Raw genomic sequence first — 17711 nt, 5'->3', positions numbered from 1 at the left:
AACAGATGTAACCTATTTGTAGAAGAACATAAAATTCCAAACACCTGTCTGACAACTAGTGTGGAAAACACACCCATACCAAATTAAATATACCATTGTTAACACAATAAAAACATCATATGCCCATAAATAATTACTAATAGTTACTGTTAGAGTTATTCTCAACCTACAGGTTTCACATTTTTCTAGTTTTTGTAAAGGCACTAACCAGTCTCAAAAGTGTATAAACTAAAATCAGAAAAACAACTCTAGCCTGAACCTGGAGGTTTACGAGGTCTTTGGCATATCGATGCACATGACGCACTTTGTTGTCAGGGATGCTATGAAACAAATGTGCGTTAACGGTTGTTCTATAAACTGTTGTCATCACTAGTATTATGTGAATATTGTAATCTGTCGTGAAAGTGTATCAAACCCTGGAATTAAACCATTTGGCAGAAAATGACATCGTGCTGAAGACTATTTATTTAAAGACAAACATCAAACATAAACCTGCTACAAGAACCTATTCTTACAAGCTTACACAAGTAGAAGAAGAAGAAGAAGAAGAAGAAGCAGCAACCTGGGAGATTATCATCAATACTTCAACATCATAAAGCTAAGCACGATTGATTCAGCAACTCCTTCTTCGCTTTGTCCAAATTTTGATACTCTAGGCAGAGGACTAGTGCCAAAATTTTGTCATACCCAAAAGATATTAGGACAGGTGAATGAAGTGGCCTTACATTAGGTAAGAGTGTTCGTTTCCAGGTTTTAAAGAGGAATTAAAACTACCACTTGCTGCAAGTCGGGAAAGTGACCCGATGCCAAAACAAGACTTAAAATGGTGAGGAGAATTTCTTTGCTTCGCCCCAAGAGGTGTAGTAGGATAATACAATGGATCCAGTTGTGGTCAGGGGACATGTCGTGTGCTGCAGGCAGTGCAGAATCTAGCTACCACATGGAAACGGGCAGTTGTATTCTTCACCAGTGGTGGAACTTAAGTCCCAACTGCTTCCGTCAGCAGCCACTCTGTGGCGCCAGAACGCTGCATCCTCATGGGCATTGGCGGTTACTGTGGCAAAATCTACACCTACATCTACATCCATACTCTGCAAGCCACCTGACTGTATGTGACTGAGGGTACCTTGAGTACCTCTATCGGTTCTCCCTTCTATTCCAGTCTCGTATTGTTCGTGGAAAGAAGGATTGTCGGTATGCTTCTGTGTGGGCTCTAATCTCTCTGATTTTATCCTCATGGTCTCTTCGCGAGATATACATAGGAGGGAGCAATATACTGCTCGACTCCTCGGTGAAGGTATGTTCTCGAAACTTCAACAAAAGCCCGTACCGAGCTACTGAGCGTCTCTCCTGCAGAGTCTTCCACTGGAGTTTGTCTATCATCTCCGTAACGCTTTCGCGATTACTAAATGATCCTGTAACAAAGTGCGCTGCTCTCCGTTGGATCTTCTCTATCTCTTCAATCAACCCTATCTGGTACGGATCCCACACTGCTGAGCAGTATTCGAGCAGTGAGCGAACAAGCGTACTGTAACCTACTTCCTTTGTTTTCGGATTGCATTTCCTTCGGATTCTTCCAATGAATCTCAGTCTGCCATCTGCTTTGCCTACGATCAACTTTATATGATCATTCCATTTTAAATCACTCCTAATGCGTACTCCCAGATAATTTATGGAATTGACTGCTTCCAGTTGCTGATCTGCTAGATTGTAGATAAATGATAAGGGATCTCTCTTTCTATGTATTCGAAGCACATTACACTTGTCTACATTGAGATTCAATTGCCATTCCCTGCACCATGCGTCAATTCGCTGCAGATCCTCCTGCATTTCAGTACAATTTTCCATTGTTACAACCTCTCCATATACCACAGCATCGTCCACAAAAAGCCTCAGTGAACTTCTGATGTCATACTCTGGAAAATGTCTCACGATGTTATTTGGAGACCTCCACTCCCCATAACAGCACCCACCGGGTATGACCCTCCTCGCCCAGAAATACTCCTCATCTACATCTACGTGGCCACTCTACAAATCACACTTAAGTGCCTAGCAGGGCGTTCATCGAGCCACCTTCATGACAATTCTGTATTATTCCACTCTCTAACACTGCGTGGGGAATTAACATCCATATTTTCTGTGCGAACTCTGATTTCTCTTATTTTATTATGATGACCATTTCTCCCTATGTAGGCTGGTGTCAACAAAATATTTTTGCATTCGGAGGAGGAAGTTGGGTATTCAAATTTCTCGAGAAAACCCCACTGCAACGAGAAACTCCTTTGTTTTAATTATATCCATCCTAAATCCTGTATCATGTCAGAGGCACTGTCTCCCTTATTTCTCGATAATACAAAATGTGCTGCTCTTCTTTGAATTTTCTTCGATATACTCCGTTAACACTATCTGGTAAGGATCTCCAAAAGAGGATGGAGAAGCCTAATGTAGGCAGCCTCTTTAGTAGATCTGTTGCATCTTCTAAGTTTTCTGCTAATAAAACGCACCCTTTGGTTTGCCTTCCCTTCAACATTTTCTGTGTGTTTTTTCCAATTTAAGTAAATGTTATTCCTTGGTATTTAGTTGTATATATAGCGTTTAGATTTGACTTATTTATCATGTACTCAAAGATTCATGGATTTCTTTTAGCGTTAATGTGGATGAGCTGACACTTTTCATTATTTAGGCTCAATTGCCAATTTTCACACCGCACAGATATCTTTTCTAATTTGTGTTGCAATTTGTTTTCATCTTGTGACGACTTTACTAGATGATAAATGACAGCATCACATGCAAACAACCTACGACGGCTGCTCAGATGGTCTCCTAAATTGTTTATATAGATAAGAAACAGCAGAGGACCCATAACACTACCTTGGGGAATGGCAGAAATCATTTCTATGTTACTCGATGACTTTCCACAAATTACTACGAACCGTGACCTCTCTGAGAGGAAATCACGAATCCGGTCGCGTAACTGAGATGATATTCCATAAGCATGCAACTTGATTACAAGCCACTTGTGAGGTATGGTGTCATGAGGTCTGCTGGAAATCTCAAAATAACGAATCAATTAGAAATCTCTTATCAATAGCACGCAACACTTCATGTGAGTAAAGAGCTAGTTGTGTATGGCCTCCCTTACAACTGTGCTTTTAGTGGAACAGTTTATCATGGACAGGAAGTTTTGTCACAATCTCTTTTTGCTCTCCCTAATAATTGGGCAAGGCAACAGCATTGCCGCAGTGGATACACCGGTTCTCGTCAGATCACCGAAGTTAAGCACTGTCGGGCTTGGCCGGCACTTGGATTGGTGACCATCCAGGCCGCCATGTGCTGTTGCCATTTTTCAGGGTACACTCGGCCTCGTGATGCCAATTGAGGAGCTACTGGACGGAATAGTAGCAGCTTTGGTCAAAGAAAACCATCATAACAACTGGGAGAACGGTGTACTGAGCACACGCCCCTCCTATCTGCATCCTTAGCTGAGGATGACACGACTGTCGGATCGTCCCGATGTGCCACTTGTGGCCTGAAGACAGAGTGCTTTAATTGTGGTAACCAACACCAACTGCAGGAACGCCTAGGGCTGTGTATCAGAGCCGCCAGGCGGGGAAGCCGCCGGCGGAGGAGCACGCACCATGGGGTAACCACAAGGACGAGTCAGACGACAGACCAACGACAACAACCGACTATGACCGACACAACAAGGAAGAGATACACAACGGAAGCTTGTAGAAACCACAACACCAAACACCAACAGTAAATCCACTTGGAACCCAAATGTCAACAACGAGCAACGACCAGAACGCAGTACCGCTGAGATAGAGACGCAATCTAGAGCAAGTACCAGACTGCCTGGACTAGGGCAGAGTGGGTCCCTATATACGAAACCAGAGGGAGCGGCTATTGGCTGCGGTCTGCACGTGGTGTAGCAGTGGCGCCCTCGCTGCGCAAGAGCCACTGCATGGAAGAGCCACCGCGGACGCGGAGCCCTCTATTGGTTGACCACATCCATTTGTTCTGGCGCATGTTCGACTTCTGCGGCGGGAGGTACTAGATTAATAATTGGGCCACATTTTGTCCTCACTACCCTAAAGGCTACAGGATTCTCTCCGGCTGACCATCACTTGAACCGATGCACAGCCGCCCACCTGGACCAGATCGCAATGTCGTATTCATCACTTCACAAAGGATAGCTGGCCTTTCCAGCAGACCTGAAGATTGTGGAATGCACACTTCAGCGGAATGACGGCTTATACAGGTAATTCAATCCACCTATTCCACACAGTGAACTGGCATCCAGTCTGCCCTGGGAAGTATCCATCGTGGCTGATGTCTTTCAGGCACTACTCTGATTGGCAAGTGAATCCAAATCGGGAAGTGGTGACTCGAGTGCAAGTAACCGACCACTTCTCATCGACTGGTGTGTGCAGGGCCTGGAGAGCCGGCTGAGAAATCGATGGCATTGAGCGACCCTGACGCAGTGCCAAAGTGCATGTTCTGCCCCGTGTCCGACAAACGTGCACGTGAGGACGAGACGAGACTTTTGATTGCTCTACCCCTAGGGCAAATAGTTGCAGAGCCCAAAAGCACATCCTACACCAACATCAACATCTACATCTATATTCTGCAAAGTGCCTTTAAGTGCATGGCAGAGGGTACATCCCATTGTAACAGTTATTACAGTTTCTTCCTGTTCAATTCACATAGGTAGTGTGGAAAGAATTATTGTTTGAATGCCTCTGTGTGTGTGCAGTAATTATTCTAATCTTGTCCCCACGATCCCTATGTGACCAAATGTAGTACATTCCTAAAGTCATCATTTAACACCGGTTCTTGAAACTTTGTAAATAGATTTTCCTGGGACAATTTACATCTATCTTCAAGAGTCTGCCAGTTTAGTTCCTTCAGTATCTTTAAAACTCTCCCTCAGAACAAACCAACCTGTATCCATTCATGCTGCCCTTCTTTGTACACGTTAAATTTCCCCTGTTACTCCTGTTTGGTACAGGTCCCACACACGAGTAATATTCTAGAACCAGTTGCACAAGTAATTTGCAAGCAATCTCCTTTGTGGACTGGTTGCACTTCCCCAGTATTCTACCAATAAACTTAAGTCTACCAGCTGCTTTATTCACAACTGTGTCTATGTGATCACACTATTTCATATCCCTACAAAGTGTTACACCCCAGTATTTGTACAAGTTGGCCAATTCCAATTATAGCTCACTGATGTTATCGTCTTAGCATGCGCCTTTATCTATTTTGTTAAGTGCACAGTTTTACATTTCTGAACATTTTAACCAAGTTGCCAATCTCTGCACCACTTTCAAACATGATCAAGATCTGACTGAATATTTATGCAGCTACTTTCTGACAGTGCTTCATTATAAACTTCATTATCTGCAAAAAATCTGAGGTTACTGTTAATGTTGTCTGCAAGGCCATTAATATACAACATGAACAGCAAGGGTCCCAACACACATCCCTAGGGCACACCTGAAGTTACTTCTGCATCTGATGATGACTATCCATCCTAGATAACATGTTGCAAAAACTCCCCAATCCAGTCACAAATTTCACTCGATACCCCGACTGATCATACTTCTGACAATAAGCATAGGTGTGATACCAAGTCAAATGCTTTTTGGAAGTCAAGAAATACTGTATCTACCCGACTGCCTCGATCCATGCTTTCAGTATGTCACGTGAGAATAAGTGCAATTTGGGTTTCACATGATCAATGTTTTCCGAATCCATGCTGGCTGGGATTGAGGACGTCACTCTGTTCACGGTATCTCATAACGTTTGAGCTCAGAATATGATCTAAGATTCTACAACACATCAATGTCAAATACTAGAGGTTGAAAATACCACTTCACTTGTAAATTTCTTTTATTATCACGACCGGTTTCGGGCTCTCATAAGCCCATCCTCAGGTGTCACAACCGTACTGTGGCTCCTGAGCGCCGCAGTGGATGTGTACTAGGCATGGTGTGCTACATATGAGTGCAGAACCCTGTTCTTCAGTTGTAAATTTCTTTTGTTATCACAACTGGTTTTGGGCTCTCATAGGCCCATCATCAGGTGTCGCAACTGTGCTACGGGTCCCGAACACCACAGTGGACGTGTACTAGGCGCGGTGTTCTGTACTAGGCAGGGTTCTGTGCTCATAGGAGCACAGAAACTCTAGTATAATGCTCAGCTGCGGATGTTTGTACAACAGTATTGTTTGCAATGTCAAGTACACGTACATTAAAATTGCCACACAGGATGAAGGGCTGGGGGAGCTGAGATCATGGAGAGCCTCTTCACCTAACATCTCATGTCTGGGCAAGTAAAGTGAACATACTGTCAACTGATGATGAACATGGACCAATACAGCAACTGCTTGCAGGCCAGTTGTGAAGGAGAGAAGCGAGGACTGGTAGGTGTTGTTGACAAACATGGCCACTCCTCTTTTACCAGTCTCTCCGCTGAGGTCATCCTTGTTGTGGAGAATGTAATAATAGCTCAGGAGCATCAGAGAATTTAAAATGTCACTCTTGAAGACAAACACACATTGGTCTACCCTCAGTTAACAGACGCAGTTCCTCCATGTGTGTCCCAAAACCATTCAAGTTCACTGCAATAAGAAGCCATTTAAACACTGAAGTTTTCCTCTTTCTTTCCCATTCCCTTTAAGCTGTAGTGGTAAGATTGCAACGGAGGGGTGGGGGTGGTGGAGGGGCACTTTAAGGACTCGCTGGCTCTCTCTGGCAAACACTGACATCCATACCAGTGATGGTATGATCATTGTCAGATCCACCAGATGACAACGGCTTCAGAGCGGATCGCTTAGGCCATTTGGCCTTCATCCATAGCTCAGATTTTGGGACATGTGGTAACGCCAATGTAATACAAACACACTGCTGGATCTCTTTCACATCTGCCGTGAGAGTCTGCTAATTAGGCCAACATTACATTTGGCAACCTTCAAAGTTTCAGCAATAGGAAGATTGGGCTGCGGGACCAGCAGAGCATGCACTTAGTTGAATTACAGGTGCAGGTAGATGCGCCCTGCTCAGCTGTCTTTGAGTGCTAACACTGACATTTTGCACAAGTTGTTTCAACACAGACGCAAAAGACTTGACACTGAGTGTATATGTGGACAAGGAAATAAAATTCCTACATTTTTCACGGACTTTCCTTTCAAAAATACACTTCTGGCCAGGTTAAAATACACTCTGTCCTGGGTGAAAATACATTCTTCCTTGTTAAGTGGTAATATAATTTCTCTCAAACCTATCAAACTTCTCAATCTTTTTAGTGGTAAAGGGTTCATACCTCACCACAGAATGTCCCAGCACTTCTGAGGGAGAGGGGGGGGAAGTTTTGGAAAGATCTTTGACATGTGAAAACACGTATACTGCATATTTTCATATTAGAAACACAAATTCCACCAGATACAGGATGGTGCTATTATAATTTTCACTGCCTCACAATGAACATTTAGTAGGTTACCTGGCTGAATACTTGTTCCACTGTGCACTTCAATTTTTCCATAGAAAAGTCAGTTACATGTGAAATTGCTCACAAACTCACCTCACTTTTTTTTTTTTTTTATAATCATACTTCTTGCCATAATTACTGCATAATTTGAATCTGTGAAAGAACTAAAAGGAATATGAAAAAGTAAATTTTAAGCTTGGTCCATTAAAATACAGCAAACTAAAATGTGCCAGTAAGCTTAAAAAATCCGGTACTCCAAATTTCACTTGACCTATGTGGCTCAAATGCAGCCTTCAGTGCCAGGAACCCACCGACAAAAACAGTGGACTGCCAATTGTTCTTATCCTATATACCTCGTAAGAAAAGCCTCAATACCAAGAAATGCACACACACACAACTCCAAAACCAGACAGGATCAGGTGGGGTATTTGTAAACTATGCGTAACTGGAAAGTGCAGGTATAAAATTTTGCTGGAGAGACATTTGGTGTAATTGTAGGCAGCATTATTTTCAGCCAATCTCTTTTTATTCTGACATAATTTTGCTCTCTTTTTTATCGTTAAATTTTGTCAGTAGTAGAGCTCTTTATGTTGATGTGTCTAGTAGTTTGTTAGCTTCAGACTTTGGAAGAAAGAAAGTTATATTTATTCCCCTATAAGTTGAGCATATTTATGGTTTATTAAGTTATTTTATCATTCTCAAATGAGATTATAATAACAAAATTACTTAATTTCAAGTAAAATAATAACAACTGCTTGTTTACATTTACCCCTAAAAATTTACAAAGTGGGGTAATTGGGTACAGAGACTGAATGGAGATTGCAAAGAAATAGGATGGTGTTCTTCCATATGAAGTTATGAAAAATGCCAAGAACCAAAATTTTTAATAAAATGTTCAGACTGCAGTTACACTGCAAATGATGGGTCAAGGGCTATACAAGATGTTATAAATAAAGTTAACACATTTAGAAAAGCAGAAGCAGCCTTTGCTGTCCAAAAATTAGTCACATGCCACCCAATAAAAGGGTGAAATTGATATTTTTCTGCGAGCCCAGAATTAAAGAATAAAAAGACGTTAAATCTGACCCTTTACACAGGATTTACATGATATTATTCTACCTACTACTTTAGATCTGAGGGTATCACTGGATAAATTAGACCTCAGGCGACATCAAAATTTTTCTAGATATACCGAAACTACACTGGCCAACTGTATTTGCTCACGCAGAAATGGGAATACGATAGAGAGGAACTTAGGTCATTGGTACAACAATATGTTAAACAGAACTCCATTTAAATAGGGTCATCCTGGTGAGGGTGGGTTTACAAATCGCAATCCCTATATGTCTCTGAAGAAACCTGAGCACTGTCAAAAGTCCCAACAGAATGCTAGAGATCTATCTGTAGTTTATACATTCTACACTGAATGTATAATTTGTATTAAATTTATAGGCCAAAACAATGTGAACTAATGCTTTGCTTACAGTTGTGATGAGTCTTGGTTTGGGAGTGACCCAACGAGAATAAAAGCTCTCGGGGAAGACGAAATATATATTCTTCCACTGGATAAGAAATCGACAACTATATTGGCCTGTGTTGCTGCAGATGACACTTGCCACAACTGATCATTTATACGCAGTTCAGACTCTATGGACTTTGGGTAATACCTGTCCGGGGACACTTGGTTGCTTCAAAGATTAGGTTAGATTTACTTTCATTCCAATTGATCCGTAGTGAGGAGGTCCTCCAGGATGTGGAACATGTCAGAAAAACAACAATACATGACAAATATTTACAACTAAAACAAATAAGCTAATGTACCATTCCACAGGTCCCAAGTGGAATGATCGTCATTTTTTAATGAACACTAAGAGTCATTTTACAAATACTAATGCACTGAATTTAAAATAAAAAAGTTTTTTATTTATTTATAAGGTAATAAACATGTAATACAACTACTGTAATACTTATTTACAACGAACACATTACTGCACTGAAATGGTGCAGAAGTTATGTTGTACTTATATACAAATCAGTTGGTTTTACTAAGAAATTCATCAATGGAGTAGAAGGAGTTGGCCACCAATAAATCCTTTAGGCTCCTCTTAAACTGAATTTCATAGGTTTTTAAGCTTTTTATGGCTGCTGGCAAGTTATTGAAAATGTGTGTTCCTGAATAATGCACACCTTTTTGTACAAGACTAAGTGACTTTAAATCCTTGTGAAGATTATTCTTATTTCTACTATTGATTCCATGAATTGCGCTGTTGGTTTGAAAAAGTGATATATTTTTAATGACAAATTTCATTAAGGAATAAATATATTGGGAAGCAGTAGTTAGTATCCCTAGTTCCCTAAACAGGCTTCTGCAGGATGTTCTTGAGTTCACACCACATATAACTCTCACTGCACGTTTTTGTGCCCGGAAAACTTTAGCTTGGCTTGATGAATTACCCCAAAAAATAATCCCATATGACATTATGGAATGAAAGTAAGCATAGTATGCCAGCTTTTTCATTTTTATATCCCCTATGTCTGACAAAATTCGCATTGCAAACAGAGATTTGTTAAGACGCTTCAGCAGTTCTGTGGTGTGCTCCTCCCAGTTGAATTTATTATCAAGCTGTAATCCCAAGAATTTAACACTGTCCACTTCTTCTATCTTCTTGTCATTGTATGTTAGACATATACTCTTAGGACACTCCTTACAAGTTCTGAACTGCATTTAGTGTGTTTTTTCAAAGTTTAGTGACAAATAATTGGCTAGGAAACAGTGATTAATGTCCACAAATATTTTATTGGCTGATCTTTCTAAGACTACACTTGATTTGCTATTTATTGCAATGTTTGTATCATCGGCAAACAAAACAAACTGGATGGAAGAAGGAGCCTAAGTTTTGTCAGTGGTTCACTACAGCTTTTATTCCCCATATACAAAAATGTCACGCAAATCACTAATTACCCAACCAAAATGCTGTTTTGATATCTGATGGACACACTAGCCATGTCAGTTTAAGATTAGTGGAAATGGCTGTAAGAGATAACATTCATTTAGTGTGCTAGCTGAGTCGTTTACCTGACAGACTATATAACCTCTTGACAAATTTGTGTTTGGTTCTGTTACAACCAAATGGGGAGGAAAAGCATAGCCATACATTTTTGTGTTTGTGTGTTCTGTTTATATATGCTGACATTACTTACCACCTCAGTTTTAATGCTATTTGATAAATTTCTTTAAGACATTGCTTATTTTGAAATGTTTAATAAATTTCTTTGAAAAATGGTTAATTTTATAATTTTTAGTATTTGTTGGTTGGGGAAATTTTAACACAGTTTTAATCACTCCGGAAAATGTTCATAACTCATAGAGCAATGTTGCTCTAAAGTTAACCCAGCTGGCAAATGCATACCCATCCCACACTTTGTGAGACAAACAGTAAATGTAAACTTATAATGATGTCAGTTAGAATCAATAAATTAATGAATCCAAGAGTAGAGTTCGTATTTCAGCCTATTATGTCTCCAAATTACAAAAGTAAGCAGCTTAAACTTAGCAAGCTCGTAATTACTTCAGATCATAGTGAGGACTTCTCAAAACTGTTTCCAATTACCCCACCTGACCCTAATCATAATTTCATTGGCCTATATGGCAGCTAAAACAAAGCCTGCAGTCTCAAAAAGCAATACATTCAAACACTCAAATCCACTGTCCAAACCTTCGCTTTCCTACCTATCTAAAACAAAGTCCACAGTATAACAAACCAAAACTTAATTTTATATCTAATATCAGAAATGTAACCTAATGAACAATGGTAAATCAAAATCCATAATACCTATCAACCACAGCCTGACCACATTTACCAAACACTAATAAGAAAGACCCCAACATTCACGAGTACTTTCATCATAATCAATTTCGATATACCCAAACAGCTGTAACAAACACACTACCATTGACACTGGAATAAAAACAAAATAAAATCACATCGTACAAAAAACCTATGAAACAAAACAAAATCGCCCACTAGCAACACAAGCATCTATTGCTACTTGATTAAGGACAACGTATCTTCAACCACTGCAATGAACACAGACCTCCTTATAAATTTCTTTGTCTTACCCATTACTGACAAAAAAGGCAAAAACACTATTAAATTTCCGATCATAAGAAACAGACAGCACTAATAATACCGAATCACCCGTAACACAGAAAATAAATGTAACTCACTGGCAAAAGAGCACAAACTCTTTCAATGATAACCTCACACACTCAACTAATAACATCAAATCACTGGCTGAGATCCCTAACAAACAACTTTGAAACAAACATCCAACCCAAGAATGTGGCTCACCATACAACAACAGGCTATCGACTAACATGACCCCGCTTAAAAAGACTGTGCCATCATGAAGTCACGTGACATAACACAGTTGAAGCAGATGGGTGGAATCGCAACGCTCAGATGACAATAAATAAACATCTATCATTTCAGATAATGCTTTTGCACTGTCTTTGGTTTCATTTTCTTTTCTGAAAAAACTTACTTCCAAACCTATGCAATATGTAATACAAACACCTTATCCCCTTTCTGAACTTAAAATCTCACTCATTACAGATGCATGCTGGCTCAATTTTTTCAGGACACAAAATGGGAAGTTGTGGCAAACCAAATCAAAACAAAACATTCTCATTGAGGTCCTGATGGCAGTTGATAGCGTGTCTAGTGTTACACTATGAAACACTGTATGAGTAATGTGTTCATGACTGGTATTGAATAATATATGAGCATTAGGGCACTAGTCTTATTACTTAACTTTTTTGCAAAGCAACATTGTACTCTAAGGAAGAACCACGTGAGGTCATGCTGTTTTAAAGAGAATTGCCTTGCTTTTGGGAGGGTGGATACTCTGATCTCCATCTGCTCATCCAGGTTTAGGTATTCTGTCATTTCATGAAATTACTTCCAAGTAAGTGACAGGACAGTGGCCAATTACCTCTCAAACCCCTGTCAAAATACAGCTGTAAGTACATACACACCTGTTTATATGGATTACGTTATTTTTGATGTTACTAAATTGTATTACTATGCCACATCCAATATCCTTGCAACAGTGGCACACAGATGAATAGAGTCAATGGAAGCGTCCGAATCTACCTCGCTGCTTTGAGCCGTGACGTAATGGTGGGGTGGTGTGTGACATCACTACTATGCGGTGTTTCCGAGTTGGTTGTATTTGTAGATGTCATATTGTTGTATTTGATGGTGCCCTCTGCTGGTGGATGTGGAAGTGCTCAGTTTAACACGTGGTATTGGGTTCATTTGAATTTTGATTGTCATTATGCTAACGTGGCTTTGAGTTTAGGTAGTTGGCGCAGTAACATGTGTCGCGTAAATGTTTGCAGCGAGTTGAACTAAGGTTTTTTTTTATGTACGTGTTTGGTGTTTCTGTTAGGTCTGTTTAGTTCAGTGTTTGTTGTGTGGAAAGAAGTCTAATTTTTTTATTGTTTTTTAGTTAGAAATGGATATGGCAATGATGTTCACAAGTGGGTGTTTTAGGAGAGTTTTTAGCTCTGTGTATGTGGAAGGGAGGGGGGGGGCAGAGGGGGGGCACGCATGTGTCCATGCATGCACATGCTGTGGGGGGGATGCAGGGCCACACGCGCCTGTCCATGTGTGCACACTGTGGGCAACCTAAGTGTTATTGCCAGAGGCTTTTGTTGGTAAGTAACTTTTGTTTCCGTTTTACTCTATAATCATTCTGTTGTTTTGTCTGTAGTATTTTTATGCTAGGTCGGTTCTGTTTCAATTCGTGAAGTGGGTGTGGAGCATTTGGGTTTTTGAGCTGGTGCGGTTTTGGTTCCACTTTTCGGTGTTGTCTGTGTTAGTTTTTTGGTATCAGTAGCTGCACTCGAACTATATAAGTCAAGGGAAATTTCCGATTCCACTTTTCAACATTGTAGGTATTAGAAATAATTCAAAAGCCACGATCACTAAAATACTGTTTACTGGGTAACTGGTTTCAACACACCAAAGGTGCCATCATGGGATCTGAATGTAGATTAACATTTATAAACCATTTGGATATAACGATACATGAGGCAGATCAGCTGATATAAAATCATTGTCACAAAAATTAAGAAAAACTGTTCTCCTGGTCATTCTTTTCCATGAGATATGTAAAAGAATGACCAGGAGAGCAGTTGTTTCTTAATTATTTTGTGACAATGATTTTACATCAGCTGGTCTGCCTCATGTATCATTATATTCAAATGTATTACAGATGTTAATCTACATTCAGATCTGACGATGGCACCTTTAGTGTGTTGAAACCGGTTATCCAGTAAAGCGATCTTGGCTTTTGAATTATTTCTACAACAGAGTGATTGGCCCACTACACACTGTGTGTCCACCGCAAAATTGTACATATTATTTTTTTGGTATGGATAGTTGTGGTTGAGCTATATAGGTCAACAAATGTCCATTCCTGTGGTTTTGCTGGTGTAGCAGAATGTAGTAATTTAATTTTTTTGTTTTAGGATGGTACAGTGTTTCTTTTATTGTTGCGTATTTAGCTGTCCCCACCATAAACCCCCAATTTTCTATGGTTGTCTCATTAGTTTAATTTTATTTTTGGGAGTGTGGTCAACGGAAGCGTCCAATTCCACCCGTCGGCTTTTACCTGTGACATAAGGCTGTTGTAATGTGTGACATCATGAGGCACGGAATTTAGTATGTGAGAGTGGAGTATTTGTAGGTGTCTTTTTGATGTGATTGGTGGTGCTCTCTGGTGGTGTGTTTGTGTTGTGTGTTAGGTGATGGTTTTGGTTTAGTTTGTGTGTGTGGAGTGCTCATGGGTGGTGTATTGTTGCAGTCGGTGGTTCTATCTGGTGGTGTGTTTATGGGTAGCGCGTTACGTGGCGTATGGGGTTCATTTGCATGGTAGCATTGCACATGTGTGGTATCGGTAGTGACTGTGCTTTCAGTGGGATATTTTTCAGTACGTTAACGATTTTGGTTTCGTTATGTCGATGTTATTGTAGTTCTTTTCTGTTCGTCGTGTGTGAATTTTGGTAAATTGCTTTGTTTATGTCTTTGGCAGGTATGGATATGACTGACAAGGATAACAGTTCACGGTTGTCGGCGATGATGGGGGACAGTGCGTTGTCTCTAATAAAATTTCTTCAACTATTCGGATTGTTGGATGAAGTCGTGAAGTGTTCACTGTGTCGTGAAGAAACGAGGCTTCCTAATGTTCCGGTGTCTCAGACCAGGGACAGCTATATGTGGAGATGTCGTGAGGATAACAGGTCAAGAGAAGTGTTCAATTCTAATTATGATTTTCTAGGCATTCTTTTTGTTTTTGTTGAAGGATTAAGTGTGGTGGTGGTGGTGAAAGTTTTGAGATTTATAGTGACGTCACTGGTCAAAGCAGATGGGTGGAATCAGACGTTTCCGTTAACCCTTTGAGTGAAACATTGTGTCATTTTTATTTTTGTTCATGTTTCTTTGCGTAGGTATGTAGCTATGCCATTGTCACCATACTGTATACACTGGAACTAGCAGTTTCCGGCATACTGATGATGTCATGGATGAAAGCAGACAAGTGGAATCATACGCATCTGTAATGCCGATGAATAAAACTACTACTGCTAAATGCACAATTTCCCTTTTGGTCTATATGTTTAATGGTTACTGTAGTCATTTGGCTTGCTTCTTCAGGTTTGTTTTCAAGAACATCATCAATAACATTGGATTAAGTTCATTATGTGCAGCTACTGACTGTACTGTGTTAAGTTCCTAGTCATTGCCTTCTTACGACAAAAAGATGATGGATCATATCTCATTTCATTCATTAGTTACACAAAAAAAGTCAACTGGAGGAAATAAGTATGAGTGAGGCACACTCAAACTTGTTAAAGGTCTCACAATGAGCTATCAGAAAGTTAGGAATTGATGACAGCTCCATATGTACCAGTGCCATTGAGAACTGGAAGAAAATATCAAGCTAATTACAGCATGCACAGTGGTGTTTAAACAGGAATTCTTACCACATTCCACATGTGAATGGATTGGGATAGACTCTAGTAACAGGTACAATGGGAAGTACCCTCTGCCATGCACTCGTGGTTTGTAGAGTATGGATGCAGACTTCCATGGCATATTATACAGACACAAAGAGCTCCAGGCTTTCAGGTGAGTGGCAATGCTGAAACACTGAGACATTTCAAAACTGTATTCTGGCGGATACTATCCAGCATGGTATTTCTGTCACCTTATTTTCAAAAGTCTAGAAAGTTTATAGTTTTTCATGTGAACTTTCACATTTTCTCTGTTAAAATACATAGAATTACCAGCAGAAGTTACTGCACAGCGAAAGGCATATTTGAAAGTCACACAAGTGAGAAACAAATGATAGTTAATTATCCACGTCAAACTGATGTCTTGACTAATAAAAAGTCTTGAAGTTGTGAGGGAGGGGGCATCCCACGTCCTGATAGACTACGTAAGTCCAGTTACTGATTTAACATATTTCATCTAAGAGAATGGCTGAAGTAGTGTTGGTAATGTACTGTATATGGGATTCTGTATTTAAAACAACTATATACTTCGAAACATACCAGTGTAGTCAAGTAAATGTTAAATTACCAATAGAAGATATGCAGGAACTACTCAATATGTTTCAGGAATGTGCAGGTTCTTTCTCACAGGAAGGTCTACTTTCTAATTTACTCAGCTAAACTGAGATGCCATATGTGTGAATATGCATTTAGCAGTATTGAGCTAGAGTATGATAACGACTGACATTTCGTGTAGACCAATGTCCAGGTTTGGTTGGATGGTGATAATATGGCTGTAATGTGGAGAAGCCAACGAATGTAAACGCAGAATACTGGTTGTGCAATACCGACTGACATTTAGTGTAAAGCAATGTCTAGATTACATCTGACGGTGATAATATGGCTGTAATGTGGAGAAGCGAACGGCTGTAAATGCAGATTACTGGTTGTGGTACCAGACTGGTGTGTAGCATAGTCTAATATTTCCCTACGCGACTTATTAAACGCATTTTGCACTATTTAACTCACTTTTAGTCGTAAATACTAAAACTGCGAGTATTTTGAGACATTATTCACGTATGTTGCACATTAACTAACAGAAATGCAGATGTGTCCAACCCAGTATGGCTAGTTTGGTGTTAATATAGGTACACAGTATGTTCCCACGAGTTCCTTGTCTCTTTTATCAGCATACATCGGCTTGTTCCACGTACATGAAAGTTTTCCTTGAGGGGTCTACGGAACGTGATGGATGAATGAAAGAAAGGAAAGAAAGAATTGGGGTCCATTCTCACCTCGTCGTCCGGCGAGTAGGAGTTCACAGGTTCTTCCTTCATGGCAATACTACAAAGTGACACATCGGCCGACAACCAGAAATCTCGGGCATCAAGTTCCTTGATTCGGTTCGTGTTCCCAGGCACTGTTGATAACGGAGACTGAAACAACTGCACTTACAGCAAGACACACACACGCATTGATTAGCCTGATATGATTAATCACTCTCGGATTCACACCAGTTCACGCAACTGCTGTAACTACGAATTGCCAGTAGACGTGTAAAAGTCGGATCTAATTTTGAATTTTACCGAGAACAGTCATACACGCATCTACGCCCTAAAATATTGTCAAGCCAACGATATGCTTAGCATTTTCTACACGTCTGCGTCTGTTGTGAAGCACTTGTTGAGGTTTTGCAACATGAAATATGTTATTGCAGTATATACTTTAATCTATACCTAGCCTACGGATTATCAAATAGCGACGATGACTCACCAGCACGAGAGATAAACAAAACTCCACTCGTTTCGAATAATTTACAAAACTCTACAACGCTATGCTACATTCAACTGTTCTCTGACCTAGGCTAAGCCTACGCATTCTGAACCCAAACATGCATAGCCAACGTCTGAAGCGAAGAAACATTGTCAATAATATGAATGGAGACGTCAGCTCTGTTTAATTCGTTTTAACTATGTAACATAGATGTCTGTTTCCGTCGATAAATAAGTATAATAACTATCATCTGAAATATATTGTTTAATGGTTTGCTATGACGCACGACACAACGCTTGATGCTCAATCATTCGGCTTTCCGACATTGGCAACGCATCTTGTTTTCTTTTCCGCTGTGCCACTAAATAGAAATTGGCGAGCAAAAATT

The 17711-nt window shown here is 40.1% G+C and overlaps 1 protein-coding gene and 1 pseudogene across 1 annotated transcript in view; one reads left to right on the top strand and one right to left on the bottom strand.

The window, feature by feature from the left end:
* LOC124554148 (zinc finger protein 2-like) overlaps positions 1-17362 on the bottom strand; it is a 73233-nt gene extending 55871 nt beyond the window's left edge. Inside the window, exons 1-2 of the mRNA XM_047128216.1 lie at positions 17324-17362; positions 16846-16986 (exon numbers count right to left, since the gene is read on the bottom strand). Of these exons, the coding sequence (XP_046984172.1) occupies positions 16846-16887 (42 nt within the window). The 5' untranslated portion in view covers positions 16888-16986; positions 17324-17362. The remainder of the gene's footprint in view (positions 1-16845; positions 16987-17323) is intronic.
* LOC124554364 lies at positions 3225-3342 on the top strand (annotated as a pseudogene).
* Positions 17363-17711: the final 349 nt, after the last annotated feature.

The sequence above is a fragment of the Schistocerca americana genome, chromosome 11, assembly GCF_021461395.2.
Source record: "Schistocerca americana isolate TAMUIC-IGC-003095 chromosome 11, iqSchAmer2.1, whole genome shotgun sequence".
Taxonomy (NCBI): domain Eukaryota; kingdom Metazoa; phylum Arthropoda; class Insecta; order Orthoptera; family Acrididae; genus Schistocerca; species Schistocerca americana.
Note: the sequence above shows the minus strand (reverse complement) of the source record. Positions and strands in the feature narration are given on the sequence as shown.